Below are 24,581 nucleotides of genomic sequence, written 5' to 3' on the forward strand. Positions count from 1 at the left end.
CCATTCTCCTAGTTTCTCTCTTCATCTCAACCTTTTTTTTTCTTGTGTCTATTTTCATAATACGTTATTAGCACATTGTTTTTTCTTTAAAATTTTATTTTAATATTTGTCGACGATTACGTATAAACAACAACTTGTGCAAGTCACTCTTCCTGATGATATGAAGAGGAAAAGTTGTTGTCTAGTTATTGAATAGAATAAAATGGCATGTTATTGTGTAAATATAATAGGCAAGAACTTGCAAAAGTCGTTGCCCATTGTACTTTATGTAAATATATATAACACACACACTAGTTTTTTTTTTTTTTTTTTTGAACAAATGATATTATCTACACTAAGGGGAGGGTTCGGCTTAGCTCACAATGGGCTAGTCATAATATGGTTCAAATTTGTCTTTGGCGAGAATCGAACCTGAAACTCTTGTTTACAAGAGAAGAGAATATCACTGGACCGTAGTACTAAGTGACATACACTAGTTATAGATATAAAGGAAAATTAATGAAAAATGTTTGAAAACTTTGAATGTTAACCAAAAGCTATAATAACTTTATTTAATGGTTACGACATATCCAACACTAAACCAGTTCAATTAAAATGGCCCAAACATTGAGTTTACGATTTTGCCCTTGACGGCAAGTCTTTGTCCGTTGAATATCTCTTCATTTATGGATCTCTCTGCCATTCTGTCTCTCCCTTTATTCCTGACATTCTAAACATTTCATTTTTCTTTCTAATCTCGCAACGCAACTCCATCGCTGTCATTATGCAAAAACCACATACCGTAGTCATTTATAGCAAGATGTGTGCCAATTCCACTCTCGAGGTGCTCTTTCTTTCTTTTGTTCGGCAACTCTGTGAAAAGAAAGACCAAGCACCATGCACCGCCGCATTTACAGCAAGATATGCACCAATTCCACTCTCTAGGTGTTCTTTCTTTCTCGTGTTCTGCAACTTTGCTTGTATTTCTGGGTTTATGATGTTTTGCGATTAGCTTCCGTGTTTATGTTTATGTATTTTCCCCAAAAATTCGGCGGCGAAGTATCTTTGAGTGGACCCCTTCTAAAATGCATCTTTTAATAGTAGCAATGCATACATGAAAAATCATAATTTAATGATTACGTTTTATGAGATATTATGCTTACTTAGAATATTTCAAAATACCATATTTTCTATTGAACCCATGTTCTTGTAGGGTGTATAATGGATGACGATATACTATTTAGAACATGCTTTTACACACTTCTTTATAGTACAGATGATGTATGACTTTATACTATGAAGATGATTTTGAGATATATGTATCTATACTTGGAAAGATTATGTTCAATTTTTTGTGCGTATCTAGTGATCACTGTTCCGCCTAGGGAGAGGATCTGGTGTTGGCTGCGGGCCAAGAGAAATAATCCCTGGCTTCAGGCCGAAGGACATGGAGCTGGCAATGGGCCAGGAGAAAATAATCTTTGGCTTCAAGTCGAGAGACATGGTGCTGGTATTGGGTTGGGAGATATTATATTTGGATACCACTATTTAGCACACTATACACGAGATATGCTTTATGAGATTTTTTATGGCATACTAGCGTTTTCAGATAAACTTATTTCATATTATGCTATTAGTTTTCATAAAACTCTGGGGGTTAATATGTAGATAACTGTTTTAGTGTGTGCATATATATATATATATATATCAACTTGGTCCACTCATGTTTGTTTTGCACCCTTTAGGACTTAGAATCGAGGCGTACCATTCTTTTATTCATTCAATTTTATATTATTTCTTTTTGTGTTCTAGTTAGTTGTATGCTCTGAACACGTTTCTCAATTGCATATTAATCATAATTAAATTAATAAGTCCTATTTAATTCTTGTTCTCATGAATTCTAAATGGTTTGCGTCACTTTCGGGTGTCGGCTAGCATGTACCTACCTTGGTGTTTGGCGAATATCGGGATCGGGGTGTGTCAGTGGTAGAGCGACCTGCATCAATATTTTGAGACATTTGATGATCTGCAGGTCGCTGTTGAGGAGGGTTGCCCGAAGGAGTTTAAGGACCGAGAAGATAATAAGGTGTGGCTTTGCAGTTATTTTCAAAAGCCCAGCTATGCAGTACATTTTTTATATTTCATTTAAATTAGTACTAATATGTCTGTTTTTTATATAACAGAAAAATGTGAAAGCCAACAAAAGCATTCAGGAGAAGAAGACTCTTCTTCACCATTCCGGTTTAAGGCCCTTCTCATATAGATGGAGGCACAACGGCAGGTAATTATAAAGTTTTTCATATTCAATTTTTAATATGTCAATAATATTTTTTTCTTTCGTACTAACAGTTTTCATATCTTGTTCTATTCAGGGGGTTCAAAATTCCCGGAGATCGATGTCTTCAGCGATGTTTATGTTCGACCCGGGGATGAGTTGGCCGAGTCACTTCATGTAGGTATTCTTCAATTGTAATTACTATCTTACGCATTCAAGTACCATGGTTATTATTTGAATTTTATTATTAATATTTTCATGTTATATTACATAGGCGATGATGATGGAGAAGAGCCTGCCTCCCAGCTTCCTTCCGAGACTTCGCTCGAGTTTGTGGATCCCCCAAAGGATGCGGGTTTCAGATCCTTACAGAGACCTTGGATCAGACTCTCAGGCGGAGGCCGGGGACGTATTGTAGGGAGATGGGGAATGCCCTGCAGCAAGAACTTAGAGCGTATTCATCATCGTAGTCAAGGAGTCAAACGACAGCTTTAACAGCAGAGGTGGTCAACCTTAGGACTGAGCTTGCCTCGTATAAGAGTCAGATGTCACAGATTGTATAGGCCCTCAATCAGTCCTGCATTCATTTCCCGAATCTTCGTCCGCTATCGACATCCAAGCCCCTCCAACCCAAACATGCCCACAACTCTGCCCCTTTGACCTCTGAGCCCGCCTCAACCTCGAGACCTTCCAGCCATCTTAGAATGACGACCCCATAGTTTTTAAACATTTTCCTTGTACATACATTTATATTTATTTAAATAAATTATTTTTCTCTTCATTACATTTTTTTAATTGCAATTTAATTTTATTATAAAATTAAAAAACTAGAACAAAAAATTAAATAAAAAAAAAAATTTATTTTTGCGCTACGAAAACCTTCGTCTTGCAAAATTCTAGTGACTAACAAGGTTTCTTTGCGCAAAGTTTTGAGAGACAAATATTAGTCGTCCCATGTTTATATCCTGGTATTTTATGCGACAAAGGCTAAACTGTCGCGCCACGTTTTTGCACCAATGCTATTGTTTGTCGGGCAAAGTCTTTCTTCACGTAGACGTTTGTGCAACGGAATGACACTTTGCGCAACCAACTTTTGTTCGTCGCGTAATTAGTTAAACGTAGTAGTGTAGATTGGGTTGAAATCCCCGATATTGTTTTTATCGAGGCTGATTGTATGCACCTTATCCTCAATTGTACGTATTCCATTACCTTATCAATGAATATCATACTGTTTTCGAAAAAAAATTGAAAAACCACTAGATCACTAGCAAATATAGAAGGAAGTGCATATATCACGTTTCATGTATAATTTGGAAGACTTTTTTTTTTTATTTTTTTTATTGAAATTGAATACTACAATATTTATCTACAGGGTTTTAGGATTTTTGATATATTATCTAAGAATTAAAAGGTATATTAAATATTTAATCTTAAAATTTCAAAAACTAGGCATCTGAATCAAAACAAGACAAAAAAAGAAACAGACATGTCACTAGCAAAATCAAACACTTCCATTTATCCTGTTCTATCCAATATTACAATGTTTTGAATCGTTAATTTGTTAGGTTTCCCTAACAGTTCGTTAACCATATGTGATGTTTCTAGGTTGAACATGGTCAAAAGTAAAACAAATCATTCCGTATGCAACGGAATGACCGCTCTTATTGGAGTCAAATTAAAACAAATCCTAAAACTGGCATCATTACATAAATACATACATATGTCTAAATTAAGTCTTTCGATATCCTATCACGATTCTTGTCCACTACAAATTATGTGTATATATAAAGGGCAATAGCTAACCCTAGAATTCAAATAAAAAAATCACCATCAAAACATGATGATTAAGTTAGGTTTCATCCTCCTGCTCGTTCTTGGCTGTACAGTCACAATTAGTGCCAAGCCAGAGCCTCCTAAACCTTATGCTTCATCTGATGCTTATCAGAACTTCAACCGGACCAGTTTTCCGCCCGATTTCATGTTCGGGGCTGCCGGAGCAGCTTACCAGGTCCGTAACGCATCTCTATATACATATTTTCTTTCAAGGTTAATTATTTCTAATTAGGTTGATGGGTTTAATTTATTGTGTGTTATGGGAATTTTATTAGTTTGAAGGTGCTGCAAAGGAAGGGGGTAGAGGACCATCTGTTTGGGATACATTCACTCACAAATATCCAGGTATTTGAATTATTTTAATTCTCATACCCATCTTCTTCCATACAAAATTAACATAGTGATAACCAAAAATAGAACTAGCACTTATTTCTACCAAATATCTAGTTAAAAGTAAAATTTTATGTGATTTTTTTTAAATCATCTTTTTTTAAAGTGACTCCAAGTTTCAGGAGTGTATTCTGCAATTAGGTTTTTTGTTTTATTTAAATGTTCTACAGAGCAAAGCTCAAAAGCTAAATTGTTTTGATAAAAAAGGTTTGCTCCGAATCGGTTTATAAGATACTTACATATTTTATGGACAAATAAAACAATTCAGATAAAATAACGGACCGCAGCAATGGAGATGTGGCTGTTGATTCATATCATCGCATTAAGGTATATGTCACACTTTTTTTTACCTTTAATTCTTTTTGAAGAATTTAGCAAAGAAGATTAATTATAAGAATTTGAGGGCAAGAAAAATAACAAGTCCTTTCGACATGTTGCAGGAAGATGTTGGGATTCTCAAGGATATGGGTTGGGATTTTTACAGATTTTCAATCTCATGGTCTCGCTTGTTACCTAGTAAGACAATCAGTATAATAAAAATCTGTAAATTACTATTGTTTTATTTAATTATATTAATATATATCATAACCCCAACAAGTTGCCTTCTGGAAAAGTTCGAACAACTTCTCCCTAAAGAGAAAAAAGGAGGTTCTGAGTTTGATACTTTATAAGTTGTCAATCTACTTGATTATGGTCACAAAATAACTATGGTCTGCCACTAGTTGTTTCCTTTAAAAAAAATAAAAATAATAAATATGGTGATGATTACTATGCTTCTAATGCAATTACATTGTTGTTCTTTCTCCCCAAAACGTTTGGATCAGATGGAAAGCTAAGTGGGGGAGTGAACATGGAAGGAGTAAACTATTACAAAAACCTCCTCAATGAGCTTCAAGCCAATGGTTATGCCCATGACTCCTCTGCGCCTAATTTTACCCAAAAAGAAAAATATATTACTAATTATTTTTTTATTTTTTCATTTCTGTAATATTGTTTTAATTTTTATATATTGCAGGCATAAAGCCCTTCGTGACACTCTTTCATTGGGATTTTCCCCAGGCTTTGGAAGATGAATACCGTGGCTTCTTAAGCCCTAACAGTGTGTAAGTGAAACAACTTCCTTAGCACTTATAAACTCGTGAAATGCTTAATTAATTAAAGTTCAAAATTGAATCAAACATTTTATTTTATATGTAGGAGTCATTTTCGGGACTATGCAGACCTCTGCTTTAAAGAATTTGGTGACAAAGTAAAACACTGGATCACGTTAAATGAGCCTCAAACTTATAGCGTCCAAGGTTATACAGTCGGAGCATTCGCTCCAGGCCGATGCTCTAACCATACAAAATGCAAAGAGGGTGGAAATTCGGCGACAGAGCCATATTTAGCAGCGTATCACCAACTTCTAGCTCATGCAACTGCTGTAAAGGTGTATAGAGACAAGTATCAGGTAAGTTTTAAATATATACATGTAGATATACACAAACGTACATATATTATATATTCAAATGTTAGTATTAAATATGCATGCATGCATAGGCTACGCAAAAGGGCGTGATCGGAATAGCACTTAACTCCGGTTGGTCTGTGCCCCTTTCTGATTCTATGGAGGATAAAGGTGCTGCAATGCGAGCACTTGATTTTTCGTATGGCTGGTACGTACGCATTTCTAAATAATTAGATCACTAAAGAAGTTAAACAATTAAATCACTTGATTTACAATTCACATTTTTTTAAACTTGCTTAACATATATTTGAAAATTTCGATTTAATTATAGGTTTATGGATCCGTTGACAAGGGGGCGATATCCAAAGCATATGGTAAAGCTAGTTGGAAGTCGATTGCCCAAGTTCACCGAAGAGCAATCCAATATGCTAAAAGGTTCATATGACTTTATTGGATTGAATTACTACTCATCTTCTTATGCAAAAGATGTTCCTGTTAAGGCTGCACAGCCAAGCCAGTCAACCGACGCCAAGGTCGAATCATTAAGTGAGTAAATTTAGTTAAAATTTTTAACTTCCGATATATAATTTTTTTAATTAAAGCACCACTAACAAGACTTTGAAAAATGAATATTATTGGCAGACAACCGCAATGGAGTCCTCATTGGTCCAATGGTACGTCTACTATATATATATAACAAGTTCATATATATATATATATTAACAAAAATGATATTATTTACACATAAATAACATTAAACTTATAAACCCTCTTACCTCATATTATGTTACAGCTCACACAACTTTGACATGGTTGGTTTCAGGCTGCTTCAAATTGGCTTTATGTTTATCCTCAAGGACTTCTAGAACTATTAAGTTACACAAAGAGAAAGTATAAAAATCCAGTTATTTACATCACAGAAAATGGTAATTATGGTTCTACGTATTAGTTGTGTGATTTCGATAATTTTAGTTTCGTTAAAAATGTCAAATCATATATACATACATACACTTATTGCCATTTATATTTCCACAAGAAACTAAATAAACATCACATTTTTTTTGTAGGAGTTGACGAGGCAAATGATCCCAAATTATCACTTGAGCAAGCTCTCATCGACAAAGAAAGAATTAAATATTACGATGCGCATCTTTATTACGTTCAAGAAGCCATTAAGTAAGTGATTGCTTGACAAAATTAAGCAAAGATTTGATTTTTGTTCTCATTTCTTGGCCAATAATTTCACGAAATGATTGTATCTAACATTTGATTGAGCAGGAAGGGCATTAATGTGAAAGGATTCTTTGCGTGGTCTTTGCTTGACAACTTTGAATGGGCTAACGGTTACACAGTGAGATTCGGTGTCATTTATGTGGATTACAAAAACGGGCTCAAAAGACATTACAAACTCTCAGCTCGTTGGTGGAAGAATCTTCTTTCCCGCTCGGGTCCTAAACATGATTCCTCAAAGAGCAACACCAAACCCTCAAAGGGCACCACCAAAAACTTGGGTTCAAAACCTAAATCCTCAAAGGGCGACATCCTTTAATTGCTACGTGGATAATGAGTTTCATGTATGTTGCCGTTTCTATAATAATAAATAAGTTTTTAACAAAGGGAAAAAAAATGTTCCCTTTGTTGTAAATGGTAAATACGGAGGATGCCTCAATCAAGTTAGTGAATAGGGATATGATAATTAGATGATTAAGATGCATTTGTTTCATGAGTAATTAACGTTCATACCTTCTATTGAACTCATGTAATTAGCACAAATAAGGATTTCCCCAAGGAAATAATATAATCTCCATTCTCCTAGTTTCTCTCTTAATCTCAGACCATCTCCGAAGGAGATTTCAAATCTTAAGTGGAATGTCACACAATCAAATTTGAAGGTATGAAGAAGCTCCAATCGATTTCTCAATTCTACGTGAATTAACATATGAATGTTTTGATGTCAAATTTGACATATGAGAAAATGTGATGTTAATTAATTTTTTTAATTATTTTATTGTGTGAGTCTCATTAGTGCACCAATTATAAATCTTGAAAATTTATTTTAATTGATTTCTTTTTAAAAATGGGTCCTACATATATCCTTTATAACAAAAAAATATATGGGTTGGAAGAAGAGAATTTAACGTCAGCCATCAAATGAACATTTGACACTTGTGTTTTTTTTACATCTCTATTGGAGATGCTCTCAACTTTTTTTTTTTCTCGTGTCAATGTTATAATACGGTTTTAGCACTAGACCGTAATAATGAGCTGAGCCTCATAATAGCCTAGGCATAATAATGTGTTCAAATTCGTTTTTAGCGAGAATCAAATCTATCTCACTTACAAATGAAGAGAAATTCTACTAGACCGTAGTACTAAGTGGTAGTTGTTATCTAATTATTGAATAGAATAAATTGGTGTGCTGTTGTAAATATAATAGGCAAGAACTTGCGCAAGTCGTTGCCTATTATACTTCATGTAAATAAACACTAGCTATAGTTTTAAAGGGGAGGAAAACAAGCTCACACAATCCTCTAAGCAACACTCCATCCAATTCCACGATCACCACCAGACACGACCTCCTCTTCCTAGCTGAACCCCACAACCATTTTTCTCCGTTGAACCACCACCACCAAGGTAATATTGGATTATTTATTTTTAAGTTTAACTTTTCTTGAATTTGGTGGTGCAGGTGCTGATTTTGAGGTCAAATTTCTACACAGTTTGGGCAGGGCCGGCCCTGAGAAATTGAGGATTCTAGTCGAGTCTTCAATGTGGGGTTCTAGAGTTTTCTGAAACTCGACCATTTGTACATTGATATGTATAAAAAATATGACATGAATGGATGAAAAAAAATCTATTTCTATATCAAATATCATAAAAAATTAATAACAATAGAAGAAACATATGGTAACATTACTTACATATTACACGTGTCGTGTTTTTAGGTGCAAATGTACTAATTAAGTTTACTTAATCAAAATTTTTAACCAATTCTTTTTCAATTAACAAAATAGCAAACTCATTCAATCTTTCTTGTGACATAATTGGTCAATGATAAGATTTGATCAAGATAGTTCATCTGCAATTGAGAAGCTTTTAAATTGGCACTCATCAAAACACTAGACTTCACCTTCTAATTAATTAAACGATCAAACATATAACCTATCCTAATCAAAACCCTAGACTTCATCTTCTTAATTAAAGGATCAAATTGGCACTCATCTAAAGTACAAGGCAATTGAGAGATTAAAAATATCACTAATTTAGTTTCTTCTAATTTGCGAGAAACAGAATTGGTGCCAAATCAGATTTTGCCTTCGTAAGACTCAGCAATCATTCTACCTGGTGGACGTACAGATTGAATCTCTAATCCCTAAAAGTTTATAAATTCTGAAATTCCTAAAAAGATTGAACCTCTAAATACTAAAATTTTTCAAATCCTAAATTCCTAGAGGGAACATGGATTCGAAAATCCTAATTCCATTTACAACCAACCTAAATTCAACTATGGTGGCAAACTATGGTTATCCATCACTTTAAGGCTCAGAGAGGCTATGAGGAATTTCATCGTGACCACAGTCAAGCAAACTCACCAGCTTGGAGTCTTAAATCCGGAACCTCCTAATTATATATTTACATTATTAAAAAAAATTAGGGGCCCCTCTGAAGTGGAGTTCCTATGCAGGTGCCTATATAGACTACCCTCAAGGCCAACACTAAGTTTGGGCGTTGTTTTTTCTTAATTTTTTAATTTTTATTTATTTTTATTATTTTGTGTTTTGTTTCTGTTTTTGTTTTTTTCAGGCACAGACAATTACATTGCTTATCAACCAACGGCTCCTTCACCAAGTCCACAACCCTCCACAACATCTGGTTCGGGTTTGAATCTTCCAGATACTCAATGCACCTAAGCACTTCTAATGGTGTAGACAAATATAATATAGATAAAACTACACTATAATGGTTGATGTACAAAGTCTCTTACTAAATTGACTGAAAAAAAAGGAAAATACTATAATGGTTCATTTTTTACAAATTTTTTATTTTATTTAACTAATTAATTTCTGCCGTTGGATTTAAAAAAAAAAATTGAATTCCAACACTCCAGATTGTGCCACGTGGCACAACGGTAAAATTTCCGAATTTTAAAACTATTTTTTTTTATATAAAGGAGAATAATATCAACCGTTGATCTCAGATGCAACGGTTGATATTAAAATAAGAGTTTTTTTAATTTTTTTTACCGTTGCAAATCTGACAGTCCACATTTTCTTGCCGTTGAGATCCAACGGACCATGGGAAACCACGTGGCTTCCCAACAGTAAAAATTTGAAACTGTGCCGCGAGCCCCATTCGTTGAAAACATGTCGGGTGACGCGCCCCCACGCATGGGTGCAATGCATGCGCCTAACAGAAAAAAAAAAAAAAAAAAAAAAAGGGCTGACGTCAACCTTGAGTCAGATAGCCTTCAAGCTCGCGAGCTAGCAATTCATGACAGGCCTGGTGCTTGGGCCTGCCTTGTCCCTCGAGGTCCCACATGCTGGAGTCAATAGGTCAAGCTCTCGAGCTTGTTTGGTGGCCTGTCCCCTAGCTCCGGGCAACGCCGGAAGTGTCTTGTCCATCCGTTAATTATTCCTTGATGGGAAACCACATCTGAATTTAGATTTATGCAAGTTTTTACTTATTGCACCAAAGAGCAGACAAACATAAAAGAGAGGTTTCAACAAGAACACATAATACAATATACTGATTTAAGTGTAGTGGATTTGAGTTTCTTCAGGAACTCAAGTGTGAGGGCTTCGGGACTAAGAATGGATGTCAATCGTTCAAAGAAGAGAATTAAAATATTGAATCGTTAATGTCCAAAAGTGAGCTTCAGATCAATAATTTTGGATTTTTTGTCAAATTAATAGATTGTTGGTCACTTTTAATTAATTCAATAGATCGGGACCATACGAGGTCGAATGTGGAAGCAAAATAATGACATGCGGGTTTTATTAGATTCAATTGGCAACGGACCAAGTGACAAGTGAATTATAGTTTAATTAGTGTTAACAAAAAATATCCCAAAAATATTTGGGTATGATTAAGAAGCAGAGGACGGCAAAATGCGGCATCGAGTCAAAAAAGGTACCCAGCCCAACATGTAATTGCTGACTGCATTGGGTCACCGCCCTACAGCAAGCTGCAGGTCTTTGGGCTCCATTATATGGCTGCACAACAGCCCAACAAGAACGTAAGTCATTGGGCCAGGGAAGGAGGGCAAAGCCGATCAGTGATAGGCTTGCTGGATTTGGGCATTAGCATGAAGGACGACCAGCTTTCCCTGGCTTCTGGTTGATGCAATGCAAGCCCAGCAAGCAAAGACTTGCTGGCTAATTTGGGCCGAGTGCACGGACAAGCCCAGCACTGGCTGGCTTGGTCTGGCGCAAGCTGGACCATGAGAAAGGCCAGCAAACAAATGCTGGTATACTACTTTATAAGGTTGCGGGCCCAGCAACATTCAAAACCCTAGGCCGTGGCTCTGCCGAAAATTTCCCATAAATTTTAAATTCTTTTTCGAAATTTATCGGGTTTGAAAAGCCCTAATTGCTTCTAATTTCTTTCGATTCTTTGACTAACATATTCCACATAACAAAAATTGCGTAACGTATGAAACACGTGTGTGTATATATATATTGACAAATATATGAAACATGTACAATATATATATCAGAAGGAAAATATAAATGGAGGGGGTTCATGCATCATGGGGAATGTTTTCATGCTTCATGGTCGTTTCAAATTTCTTCCTTTATTTTAAGCGTACATGATTGGCAAAAAACAACAAAAGCCTTTTGAATTTGTAGAAGATCCTTCTCATAAAGCTAGAATTGCATCTCCAATGCATTGTATCACGTTCAATACAGAAAAATTAAATTGAATTAATAGCATGTAGATCAATTCAATAAAGTAATAAATTAATCATAAAAAGAATGATTAAGACATAATACTCTCTTGATTGTGTTGTAGACATAATTTACTGAACAATTGTGAGTTGTGTTCTATTCCACCCCATTGTGAGAGTGATAGGGGGTGCAGCACATAGAGAGAAGAGAGATACGTGTAATTGTGAGGAATGTTCTAGTAGTAGGGAAGGTTAATTCATTACTCTAATAGGATTACAACTCTAAGCGGATAATATCTAATCCTAGAGAATATTCCAACATATCCCTAGATACACTAGGATTTATACAAATACATTCATAATCTAATAGGTCTACAACATACATAAATTTTTCTTTTATTATGGTTTTTATGATATCACAGGCAATCTGCCCGTAACAACTTACAGCTAGCTGCCATTATCTGATTGATGACGGTTTCAGGAAGGCCATAGAGAACTTTGTAGGGCGTGAATCAACTCAGATGATTGCACTTATAATTTCTGTATTTAGGTGTCAATGGCATCCTAAATTGATTCTTGTTTCGGACGAATTATTTGTTATTTTGTTACTCCAATTTATTTGTGCTTTAGAATCGTTCTAGTAATTTATCCCTTAGTGTTTTTTAAATTATATTTTTCGTTTCATTTTCGTTTCATAAAAAGTACTTGCTACATGCAGGTTGAGCTTGTGATGGAACTATCACATGATTCTGGACCTTTCAAGGAAGGTATACAATAATTTATTGGCATAATGTTCTTGTACAAGTAGGGTTTAGGGTTTACCAAATAATACAAACAAAAAGAAATATGAACTTACCAAATAATAGCAAGAAATATAAAGTACACGTTACCAACAACAAATAGAAAGGCCTCCAAACAAATAGATGGATAGTTTCTTCTACTAATAATTGTAAACATGATTGAATTTGAGTGCACATATCTAAATAATCATTGAAAAACCGCTAAATCACTAGTAAATATAGAAGGAAAAGTAGAGTGAAATTTCGGTCATGATAGGACAGAAATTTCAACAATGGTACAATAGAAAATTCTTCAACGCATTGGTGTAAGCCGGTAAGGAAGAGCATATATCACTTTTCATGTGTAATTTGAAAGACTTTTTATTAAAATTGAATTCTACAAATTTTTATACTACATTTTAGGATTTTTGATATATTATTCAGGAATTAAAAGGTATATTAAATATAATTGCAAGGCTGTAGGAAGATGTTTAATTGCATATCAAAATAGCCATGAATAATCTTAAAATTTCAACAGCTAGACATCTTTATCAAAGCAAGACAAAAAATAAAAAAGACATGTCGCCAGAAAAATCAAATACTTACAATTATCCTGTTTTATCCAATGTGAAAATGTTTTTAATCTTTAATTTGTTAGGTTTCCTTAGCAGTTCGTCAAATCATACCCGTTATTCTATTGAGTCTAAAACAGAAGGTTGAACATCGTCAACTGGAAAACAAATCCTTCCGTATGCATGGATTGACCGCTTCTTATTGGAGTCAAATATATATACGGATTAAACATGGAACGGAAGGGTGATCGATGATGATAAATATAATCCTAAAACTGGCTGGACAGATAATATTTGTTTCTATTCGAGTTTAATAAGATCTTTCTTTAGACCAAAAAAGACGGACAATATATATCCAAATTTAGTCTTTCAGTCCTATCATGATTCTTTCCGCTAGAAATATTATGTGTATATATAAAGGGCCAATAGCTAACCCTAGGATTCAAATTTTAACAAAATTAAAAATCAGCATCAAAACATCATGATTAAGTTAGGTTTCATCCTCCTGCTTGTTCTTGGCTGTACAGTCACAACTAGTAAATCTGCCAAGCAAAATCATCCTACAGACTATGCTTCATGCGACGCTCATCACATCGTCAACCGGAGCACTTTTCCCCCCGATTTCATATTCGGGTCTGCCGGAGCGGCTTACCAGGTACGTAACGCACCTCTATATATATATATTTTTTTTTTTTTTCTTTCAAGGTTAATTAATTCTCACTAGAATGCTGGGTTTAATTTGTTGTGTGTTCGGGAATTCTATTAGTTTGAAGGTGCTGCAAAGGAAGGGGGTAGAGGACCATGTATTTGGGATACATTCACTCACAAATACCCAGGTATGTGAATTATTTTACTTTTCATACTCCTCTTCTTCCATACAACATTAACATAGCGGAAATCAAAGACAACTTGCATATTTTCTACCAAATATCTAGTTAATCTAAAGTTTTATGCGAATTTTTTTTAAATCATCATCTCTCACTTTCAAAATTAATCAATGTCGTTCCTGACATTCACTACTACACATCAATTTGGTCATTCTATTAAAATTATGTCAACTATTCTGTTAGTTTGTATGTGGGACCCACAAATCTAATGAATTAGTGACACATGGATTACACAACATAAGAATTTTTATCGCAAATGATCCCTGACATTGATCCAACTCCTCATTTTGGTCCTTGAGTTTTAAAAATCGATAAATTTGATCTCTACTTTCAATACCGGACGTCAATTTAATCCTTCCGTTAAACTTTCGTCAATATTTTTTGTCTCACTAATCCAATCATATGGTGCCATGTGGATTACCTACAAGAAACTTTTTTTTTAAAGATTTAAAGATAAAAGTAAAATAAGAAACTAAAAACCAAAACTAAAAGAAGAAAGCAAAAAAAAAAAGTCATTGTCGTCTTCATCAGGGTATGCTCCAAAAGAAAAAGAACGCACCATGACACCACTAAAGTACCTGACCTCTTGAACTCACTCCTCATTCTCTCTAGTTGTTTATGATCCTATCAAATTTGAATTGAATTTGGATTCGATTTTGTCGAATTTAGATTGAATTTTTTTTCCAATTAGGGTTTTGGGATTCGAGAAAAATGTTAATTAGCGTGAAATATTCGTCTGTTACTTCACTCGTAAAAAAAATAGTTTCTTATCGTTAATCCACATGGAGCCATATGATTGGATTAGTGGGACGACATCAGCACACAAACAAAAAATGTTGATGAAATTTTAATGGAAGAACTAAATTGATGTGCGGTAGTGAAAGCCAATAACCAAATTTATTGATTTTTGAAAATCAAGGACCAAAATGAGGAGTTGGATCATTGGCAAGGACCATTTGCAACAAAACCCCTTATTTTGTGTAATCCACGTGTCACCATTTCATTGGATTGTGGGTTCCACATACAATCTAACAGAAGAGTTAACGAAATCTTAATGGAATGATCAAATTGATGTGAGATATCTTAATGGAATGATCAAATTGATGTGAGATAGCGAATGTCAGGGACAATATTAATTGATTTTGAAAGTGAGAGACCAAAATGATGAGTTTGATCATCTTAGGGACCATTTCTAATAAAAACTCATTTGTAAAGTGACTGATCCAAGTTTCAAGAGTGTATTTTGCAATTAGGTTTTTTGTTTTTCTTTAAATGTTTTACCGAGCAAATTAGATTTAAACGCAAAAAATCTAAATTGTTTTCATCAAATCGGTTTGCTTCCAATCAGTTTATAAGGTGCTTACATATTTTATGTACAAATAAAATAATTCAGATAAGATAACAGATCGCAGCAATGGAGATGTAGCTGTTGATTCATATCATCGCTATAAGGTATAAGTCACACTTTTTTTACCTTTAATTCTTTTTGAAGAATGTAGCAGTGAAGACTAATTATAAGAATTTGAGTACAAGAAAAATAACAAGGTTCTTTCGACATGTTACAGGAAGATGTTGGCATTCTCAAGGATATGGGTTGGGATTTTTACAGATTTTCAATCTCATGGTCTCGCTTGTTACCTAGTAAGACAATTAATATAATGTAATTAATTGACTACTGTTTTAATTAATTATATAATATAAATATGACCGCAGAAGCGGAAGACTTGATGCAAAACCAAGAACAATGATGTTTTAGAATTCCTACATGATACAATTGACCTCATTTAGTGAGATAAAACTTGATTTTTGTTGTTGTATTTCTGTTCTTCTAATGTACTACATTATTTTTCTTTCTCCCCGAAACTTTTTGATCAGATGGAACGATAAGTGGGGGAGTGAACAAGGAAGGACTAGATTATTACAAAAATCTCCTCAATGAGCTTCAAGCCAATGGTTATGCCCATGACCCTTTTGAGACTAATTTGACCCAAAAAGAAAAAGAAATTACTAATTATTACTGATCATTTTTATTTCTGTATTGTATTAACTTTTAAATATTGCAGGTATAAAGCCCTTCGTGACACTTTTTCATTGGGATTTTCCCCAGACATTGGAGGATCAGTACCTTGGCTTCTTAAGCCCTAACAGTGTGTAAGTGAAAGAACTTCCTCAGCACTTATAAACTCGTGAAATGCTCAATTAATTAAGAGTTAAAATTTTAACCAAACACTTTATTTCATATAGGAGTGATTTTCGGGACTTTGCAGATCTCTGCTTTAAAGAGTTTGGCGAGAAAATTAAGCACTGGATCACGTTAAATGAGCCTCAAACTTATAGCGTCCAAGGTTATACAGTTGGAGCATTTGCTCCAGGCCGATGCTCTAACCATACAAAATGCAAAGAGGGTGGGAATTCGGCGACGGAGCCATATTTGTCGGCACATCACCAACTTCTAGCTCATGCAGCTGCTGTAAATGTGTACAGAGACAAGTATCAAGTAAGTTACATATATATATATATATATATATATATATATCTCTATAAACATATACGAGTGTGAGCCTTGATGCAACTAAAAGGTTGCATCTTTACGACCAAAAGGGTTATGAGTTCAAGTCGTGAAACCAATCTCTTAGCAAAGCAAGAGTAAGGTTGTGCACGATAAGCGGTTTTCTTCCAACTCTCGTAAAGCCGGGAACCTTCTTGACTTGGGATTGCCGCTTATACACACACACGCATACATATATCCATATAATCAAATGTTAATATTGAATATGCATGCATGCACAGGCTACACAAAAGGGCGTGATCGGAATAACGCTTAACTCAGGTTGGTCTGTTCCATTTTCTAATTCAACGGAAGATAAAGAAGCTGCACTTAGAGCACTTGATTTTTCGTATGGATGGTAATTACGCTCTTCTAAATAATTAGATTACTAAAGCAGTTAAACTAATTAGATAACTTTATTTACAATTCACATTTTTAATACTTGCTTAATATATGTTTAAAATTCTTTATTTACATATAGGTTTATGGATCCGGTGACATGGGGTCGGTATCCAAAGAGTATGCAAGGCCTAGTTGGAAATCGATTGCCCAACTTCACCAAAGAGCAATCCAAAATGCTAAAAGGTTCATATGACTTTGTTGGATTGAATTACTACTCATCGTCTTATGCAAAAGATGTTACTGCCAATAAGTCTGTAAAGCAGCCAAGCCAGTCAACCGACGCCAACGTCGAATCATTAAGTGAGTAATTAATTTATTAAAATTTTAATTAGCTTCCGATAATTTTTTTAATTAAAGCACACTAACAAGACTTTGACAAATGAATATTATTGTGGCAGACAACCGCAATGGAGTCCCCATCGGTCCAATGGTACGTCTACTATATATACGATTAGTTCATATATTAAACCAAAACAACCACAACAAATAGCAGAATAGAAAAATGTGAACAGTAGCTCCCTTAAAGGAAGGAAAAAAAAAAAAAAAAGGAAGTCCTAAGTTCGATACTTCGTAAGCTGTGAATCTGCTTAATCGTGATTATGGGTAAGTTGTAAATCCCAGTTAGCCTCCTCCGTGCCTAATGAGTGAATAACCGTAGTTTGCCACCAGTTGCATCCCTTTTCAAAAAAAATGAAAATAATATATATTAAATTTATAAACCCTCTTACCTATATATCATGTTGTAGCTCACATAATTTCATATGGTTGGTTGCAGGCTGCTTCAAATTGGCTTTATATTTATCCACAAGGACTTCAAGAACTGTTAACTTACACAAAGATGAAGTATAAAAATCCAATTATTTACATCACAGAAAATGGTAGTTACGGTAGTTATGTCAAATCATATATACATATATACACGTATTACTATTTATATTTCCACATGAAACTAAATAAACATCACATTTTTTTTTGTAGGAGTTGACGAGGCAAATGATCCCAAATTATCATTTGAGGAAGCTCTCATTGATAAAGAAAGAATTAAATATTACGATGCGCATCTTTATTACGTTCAAGAAGCCATTAAGTAAGTGATTGCTTGACAAAATTAAGTAAAGATTTGATTTGTTCTCATTTCTTGACCCATAATTTCACGAACATGATTTTATCTAACATTTGATTGAGCAGGAACGGCGCTAACGTGAAAGGGTTCTTTGCGTGGTCATTGCTTGACAACTTTGAATGGACTAACGGTTACACCGTGAGATTCGGTATCATCTATGTGGATTACAAAAACGGACTCAAAAGACATTACAAACTCTCAGCTCACTGGTGGAAGAATCTTCTTAAAGGTAATTCCCACTCGGCTTCTAAACATAATTCTTCAAAGGGCAACACCAAACCCTCAAAGGGCAGCACCAAACACTTGGTTCAAAACCTAAATCCTCAAATGGCGGCATTCTTTAATTGCTACGTGGATAATGAGTTTCATGTATATTGTCGCTCCTATAATAATAAATAAGTTTTCTACACATGAAAAATGCCCCCTTTGTGGTAAATACGGATCGCCTTAATCAAGTTATTGATTAGGGATATATGATCATTTGTTGATTATAGATGTACTTGTTTGATGAGTATTTAAGGTTAATAACTTTTACCGTACTCATGTAATTAGCACAAATAGGGATTTTTCCCCAAGGAAATAGTACAATCTCTATTCTCCTAGTTTCTCCCTCATCTCGCATTTTTTTTCTTCTATCTAGTTATAATACGTTTGTTTCTCTTTTTAATTCTGTTTTATAATAGTTGTCGACAATGCACCTATAAGAAACGACTTGTGGAAGTTACTCTTCATAAGATGATACGAAAGGGAAAAGTTTGTCTAGTTTTTAATAGGATCAATTGATTACTCTTGTAAATATAAAACGCAAGAGCTTGCACAACTTGTTGCCTATTATATTTCATGTAAAAAAAAAAATACATACATACATATATACACACACGCGCGCACACACTAGTTTATAGATATATAGGCACTGTTCTAAAAATCTCCGTCTAGCGCCATCTAGGCACTAGGCGGTTGGACAGCGCCCTGATTAATGCCTAGGAGTTAGAAAATTTATAAAGGGCGCCTAGACCTCCTAGGCACCCACCTAGCCCGCCCAAACCCACCTAGACACCCGCCTAGGTTGCAACTCACTTAAACAGAAAATAGATAACTTTCATTTTGCATTTTTTTTTTATAATAAATTGTTAGAGACTTTTTTTAATACTTAAATGAACACATTATATGCTGTTCCCCATGTTTTCATTATGTTTCAATACTTCATAATATATATGTCATTCTATTTTGTAATTTATGATGTAATTATATATTTTTTTTAAGTATAAACAGACACTTATTTATATAAAATATAACAAATTTACTTAAACCCGCCTAATCCTCCTAAGCCCCGCCTAGACGCCTAGGCGCTATACCCCAACCTTTCACCCGACTAGCACCTAGCATTTTTTAGAACCTTGTATATAGGGTAGGTAAACATGCTCACACAATCTCTGTATGCAACACTTCATCTAATGCCACTGATCACCACCACCAGACACGACCTCCTCTTCCTAGCTAAACCCCACAACCATCTTTTCTCCGTTGAACCCCCACCACCAAGGTAATATTTGATTGTTATTATTTATTATTTTTAATTTTCTTGAATGTACTAAATCTCTCAACTTTTTTTTCTTTCTTGAATTTGGTGGTGCAAAAGCTGATTCTGAGGTCAAGTTTCTGGAGTTTGGGTGTTTTTTTTCTTACTGTTTTGGTTTTTATTTTTCAGGCACAAACGATTTCACTGCTTGTCCACCAATGGCTCCCTCACCAAGTCCACAACCCCCCACAACATCTGGTTCGGGTTTGAACCTTCCAGGTATCCGATGCCCCATAATCATTTTTAATGGTGTAAGCAAATGTAATTGGTAAAAATTTACCATAGTAATTGATATGGCAAGTTGCTTACTAAATTGCCTCATAAAATAATATGTCAGTCCTATAGGATAAGCAAACTAAATAGGCAAAGTTTTATTTTATTATTGTCTTTCACATTTGATATTTACTTATATCTTTTTTTGCATCTTCCCTCACATAGAATACTTTATTATAAATATATATTTGAGTTCTAGTTTTGCCTACACATGTAAAAGTAGGCAATGTTGCGAGAAGTTTTTTAGTGTACCGAAATACGTTTAGGTACATTAAGTTTCATAATATAAATTGTCAGAATTTTCTTCTTCAATGCAATCACGACATTTGATGTACTCGACGAATTCCTACTACACAAAAACATCTCTCCAATGTTGTCTACTCTAAAGGAGTAGGCAAAATTTGCTTACTCAATTGACTACTCTAGATTTTGCATGTATGGCTCATCAAAAGAAATTTAGCTACTCATTTACCTACTCCATTAGAGATGCTTAAGATCCGTAGTTTATAAAGTTGTTATTAATCTTATATTTACAATTTGAAACATTTGGTTAAATTTGTTTGTTGTAAAATTTTCAGGTCTTTTTCAGATCAAATTGCTGCTGATTTATGTTTTGATTACAATTCTATGACAGGTAATAATTTGACTTTTTACTTTGATTTTCTAAAAGTTTAATTTGATGGCTATCAATTTTTTTTGCGTATTTTAAGAGTTTTGTGTCTCTTAACACGTGTGGTCTTAAAATAAAACTGAGATAAAGTATAGGGTTACCCTAAAACCTAAAGTTAAGAACACTCCCTAAAGTTAAACAATACCGAATAACCTGTCCCTTAAATTCTTTAGATTATTTTTTACAATCATTGGATTAAATTTAAAAGCTCTACGTGATGGAGCATTCAATACTCAAGAATGCTATAAATTATTTGAAAGTATAGATGAGTAATCTTAGTTTTAGTGTGTCTTGTGTAAGTGTAATTGACTACACAAATTTTTTGCTCATCTTTGTTTATAATTTGACGTCCAATTTCGTATATTTATTTTGAAGGACTGGTCTCCAGCACACTCCACCTGCACCATGACCTATCCGCATGCCCCCAAAAGTTGTAAAACGTACGATTTTCATTTGGGTAATTTTGTTAGGCATATGCTTGCTTTATGGTTAAACATTTGTAGGTTTGTGTGTTTGTGCAATACTGTCTGAAATTTCAATTTTCTGAGAAACTGAAAAATGGCTTTTTGAGTGAAGTTACGATATTCATTGATAGAAAATTAATACGTACAAATAGGATGGGATACATACAGTGGGTCTCGATAAAATCTTGTCGGAAATTTCAATCCGGACAAAGGGAAAAAGAGCGTCCCGCATCACTAGAGATTACATACGATTACTATCCTCAATTAAAAGGTTTATTATTACATCAAAAGGTTCCTCAAACCAAACTACCGGAGTATCAAGGGCTAAACCCAATCTAGCCAACCTGTGTGCCATCTTGTTCGTCGAGCATCGGCCAAATGTAACCTTGCACTGAGAAAAACCACTTAAAATCTGTCTAGTATTTGCAATAATGTGCCCAAAAGGAGATGAATCCTTTAGGCCGTCATGTTGAAGTGTCGTGGTCACCACAGAGCATCCCCTTCAACTTCCACGTCTGTAGTCTGCTGGTGTTGAGAAAAAATAACTGCTTCCCTTGCTGCCATAATCTCCGCCAACAATGGAGAACCAATTCCCTCAACTGTCATTGCTACTGCAGCCATGAATTCCCCTTTGTCGTTCCATATCACTACCCTCACTCCTCCAATCTCTAACTGTTCATCCCATACCGCATCAAAATTACTTTTAATCCACCCATTTTCTGCCGGCTTCCATGGCTGCCTAGTGACCACGTTGGTGTTCTTCCTCGGCCCGTGCCATTTATGGAATTCATGTAGCCAAGTCTGCACTTCACAGTGCATTTCCGAAGGCTCCAGAGCCTTTCCATTCCACAACATTGCATTACGTTCTGTCCATTGCGTTTCTAAGGGTTTGATTTATTTTCATGTTTTGACGTGCATGTTGTTATTTTCTTGTTTGCTTGGGTTTACACTGCCGATTGAAGGTGAAATAATTTTGGGTTTTCTCCTTTTAAGAAAGAAAATTAACGATATAGATTTTTGGACATTTTAGTCATACTATATAGGTGGGCAAAATTCATTTACATTAGAGGCATACTTCTCAAAAAAACAAAAAAAATTTGTAAAGTCGTTCTGTCTCTCATGTAAAAGAATATCGCCTACTTGACACTGCCTACCTATATATTAAGCACTTGACCGCATTTTAACGCGCGATAAGGCATGTTTTATGACTCATTTGTGTGTGGTGATCCTTGACGAAAGCACTAAAGGATATATAGTTGAAATAGAATGGTTGAAAGTGCTGTGCGGTTGACCCTGGGAAAAAGTTTTCTAAACATTGGATTTGGAATAGACCTTGGGTTCTCTATGGCTTCCCACGGCGTGCTTTTGGAGCAATTTCTCAGGTCAGCATGCTTAGACCTTGGCCAGCCATTCTTGGTGGTGCCTGGATGGCCGGGTTTTCGAAATTGGCGAGTATCTTTGATATTTTCCTATGATCCTGTAGTCTGGACAGTCTTGCCCGCTCCTTGAATCGTAAACTTTTCCGGAGGTTCTTTATTGACGCACGCATCTTCAGCACGTTGTCCCAGATTTGATCCATGAAAGAAGTATCTTCATTATTCGGGTCGATGGCTCGACCGTGGGGTAACTGTCTGATAAGGGTTTTCCATAGGGGTAGAGTGATCTGGTCGAGAGGAATATATAGAACAAAGTATATGCTTGTCCATTCGGCCGCGTATTGGCGCGTCTGCGTTCACACCAGATTTCTAAAGAAAATAGTTAGGTTTTAGATTTACGGCTTGCAAGCCACGTTAGTCTTGTGTAATTTTTAAGGTCCATAATGACACTAAATGTCTGATAGTATTCAATAAAATCACTCAAACTACAACAACACCTAATAAAATTACAAAAAATTACTTTACGAATCTTAACTTAGATTTCAAATGTTAACTCCTTCGACATTAGGGAGCTTTACATTAGAGTTATAGTGAATTTCTTTATGACAAAGTACTTACCTAGTATTCCAAATTTGTGGATATTGTGTTAGGGTTATGTCTCCGTCACCAAAAACATGTTTAGTTCCTTTCTTGCTCACTGTATTGTTAGGAGGAGAAGCGTACTGGCACCAAGAATAAGATGTGATTTTCTAATTTCTAATCTTATTTTAAGGAAGAGGTTTTAAGTTTCGAATCTTGTGGACGTCGAGTTTAACACGAAATTATTATGTGAAACACATTATACGGTTCAACGCATATCTTCCAATAATAATGTATATAATGTTGTCAACTTCGCACACACAAAAGATGTAGAATTAAAGTGGGTCCAGAACACAAAGCCACCACACAAACCAAGTCCAAATAATGACCCAAACTAGTAGCAGAAGCATGAATGTGCAAAGCTTGCCAATAGGATGTGAGCAACGCAATCTCACCTTATCCGCCACGATCCCACCACAATCACTCCTTATCATACATCCAGATTACATTCTTCTCCTCAAAAACTATAGAGGAAACTAGGAGAGGAACAAATGGCAGCGATGAACTCTAGTGTGTTGGCTTGCAAATATGCCGTCTCCGGCCCCAGAATATCTGAACTTGCAAAGGCAAAGACGACTTGCATGCCTTCAGTTGAATCAGCAGCTCAGACCAAAGTAGTAGCAATCAGGGCCCAACAGCCTAGCACACAAAATAGTCAAGCAGCTGCTGGAAGAAGGGCTGCGCTGCTCTCCCTGGCGGCCGTTGCTTTCACCGCTGTTTCGTCCAACACCGCTGCCAATGCCGGTGTCATTGATGATTACCTCGAAAAAAGCAAAGCCAACAAGGTAACTACAACTAGCTACATCCTCTGTAAACAGACATATAGATACATGTGTGTGTGTGTGTATGTATGTACAATATATTTGATTATGTATATCAATTATATTGTTGTATCTATATTTATAGGAACTGAATGACAAGAAGAGGCTGGCAACGAGCGGTGCAAACTTTGCAAGAGCATTCACTGTTCAATTTGGATCATGCAAGTTCCCAGAGAACTTCACTGGCTGCCAAGATCTCGCCAAGCAAAAGGTATCTTCAAACTCACTATTAACTTGCTTAAATACAGTTTAATTACAATTAGTTTTATTTTAATTAATCGATTTAGCGAGCTGAAATTCTTCGGTTTCACCAATGTTTAGTGAATTTGGTTAATTAATTAAACTTGGTGTATATATGTATGCCTGTATGCATGGATGCAGAAAGTACCATTTCTCTCTGATGATCTGAGTTTAGAGTGCGAAGGCAAGGACAAGTACAAGTGTGGTTCCAATGTTTTCTGGAAATGGTGATCACCCAGACAAAGGGAACAACCAACCATCCGTCCAAATCTATTTATTTTCTCTCCACCTTAAACCATACAATGTACGCATCAAATATGCAATATTGTATGTATCTATCTAGCTTAGTTTCTTGTTAATTGAAAAGCTTCGACGATCCTTCATCTTTGGTTGAATA

The 24,581-nt window shown here is 35.1% G+C and overlaps 2 protein-coding genes and 1 pseudogene across 2 annotated transcripts; all 3 read left to right on the forward strand.

Annotated features, from left to right (window-relative positions):
- Nucleotides 1-4,052: 4,052 nt before the first annotated feature.
- LOC103931039 (beta-glucosidase 24) lies at nucleotides 4,053-7,739 on the forward strand. Its single transcript, XM_048587400.1, has 13 exons — nucleotides 4,053-4,262; nucleotides 4,363-4,432; nucleotides 4,746-4,804; nucleotides 4,918-4,993; nucleotides 5,302-5,379; nucleotides 5,493-5,580; nucleotides 5,675-5,927; nucleotides 6,017-6,132; nucleotides 6,256-6,470; nucleotides 6,567-6,598; nucleotides 6,748-6,850; nucleotides 6,992-7,100; nucleotides 7,203-7,739. The coding sequence occupies exons 1-13, from the start codon at nucleotides 4,092-4,094 to the stop codon at nucleotides 7,471-7,473; spliced, it is 1,641 nt and encodes a 546-aa protein (XP_048443357.1). The 5' UTR covers nucleotides 4,053-4,091; the 3' UTR covers nucleotides 7,474-7,739.
- Nucleotides 7,740-13,643: 5,904 nt separating this feature from the next.
- LOC103933414 lies at nucleotides 13,644-18,466 on the forward strand (annotated as a pseudogene).
- Nucleotides 18,467-23,482: 5,016 nt separating this feature from the next.
- LOC103933402 (photosystem I reaction center subunit N, chloroplastic-like) lies at nucleotides 23,483-24,579 on the forward strand. Its single transcript, XM_018644037.2, has 3 exons — nucleotides 23,483-23,908; nucleotides 24,030-24,155; nucleotides 24,326-24,579. Exons 1-3 carry the CDS (start codon nucleotides 23,615-23,617, stop codon nucleotides 24,413-24,415), a joined length of 510 nt encoding a protein of 169 aa, XP_018499553.2. The 5' UTR covers nucleotides 23,483-23,614; the 3' UTR covers nucleotides 24,416-24,579.
- Nucleotides 24,580-24,581: the final 2 nt, after the last annotated feature.

The sequence above is a fragment of a genome, unplaced genomic scaffold (assembly GCF_019419815.1).
Source record: "Pyrus x bretschneideri cultivar Hongxiangsu unplaced genomic scaffold, Pyrus_bretschneideri_v1 Contig265, whole genome shotgun sequence".
Classification (NCBI taxonomy): domain Eukaryota; kingdom Viridiplantae; phylum Streptophyta; class Magnoliopsida; order Rosales; family Rosaceae; genus Pyrus; species Pyrus x bretschneideri.

Bases quoted from the DNA above. Each gene is read 5' to 3' on its own strand.
- LOC103931039 (XM_048587400.1), top strand. From the start codon at position 4,092: ATGATGATTAAGTTAGGTTTCATCCTCCTGCTCGTTCTTGGCTGTACA. The intron at 4,805-4,917 runs GTATATGTCACA...GACATGTTGCAG, and splicing joins ATTCATATCATCGCATTAAG to GAAGATGTTGGGATTCTCAA. The intron at 5,581-5,674 runs GTAAGTGAAACA...TTTTATATGTAG, and splicing joins TTCTTAAGCCCTAACAGTGT to GAGTCATTTTCGGGACTATG.
- LOC103933402 (XM_018644037.2), top strand. From the start codon at position 23,615: ATGGCAGCGATGAACTCTAGTGTGTTGGCTTGCAAATATGCCGTCTCC. The intron at 23,909-24,029 runs GTAACTACAACT...CTATATTTATAG, and splicing joins AAAAAAGCAAAGCCAACAAG to GAACTGAATGACAAGAAGAG. The intron at 24,156-24,325 runs GTATCTTCAAAC...GCATGGATGCAG, and splicing joins AAGATCTCGCCAAGCAAAAG to AAAGTACCATTTCTCTCTGA.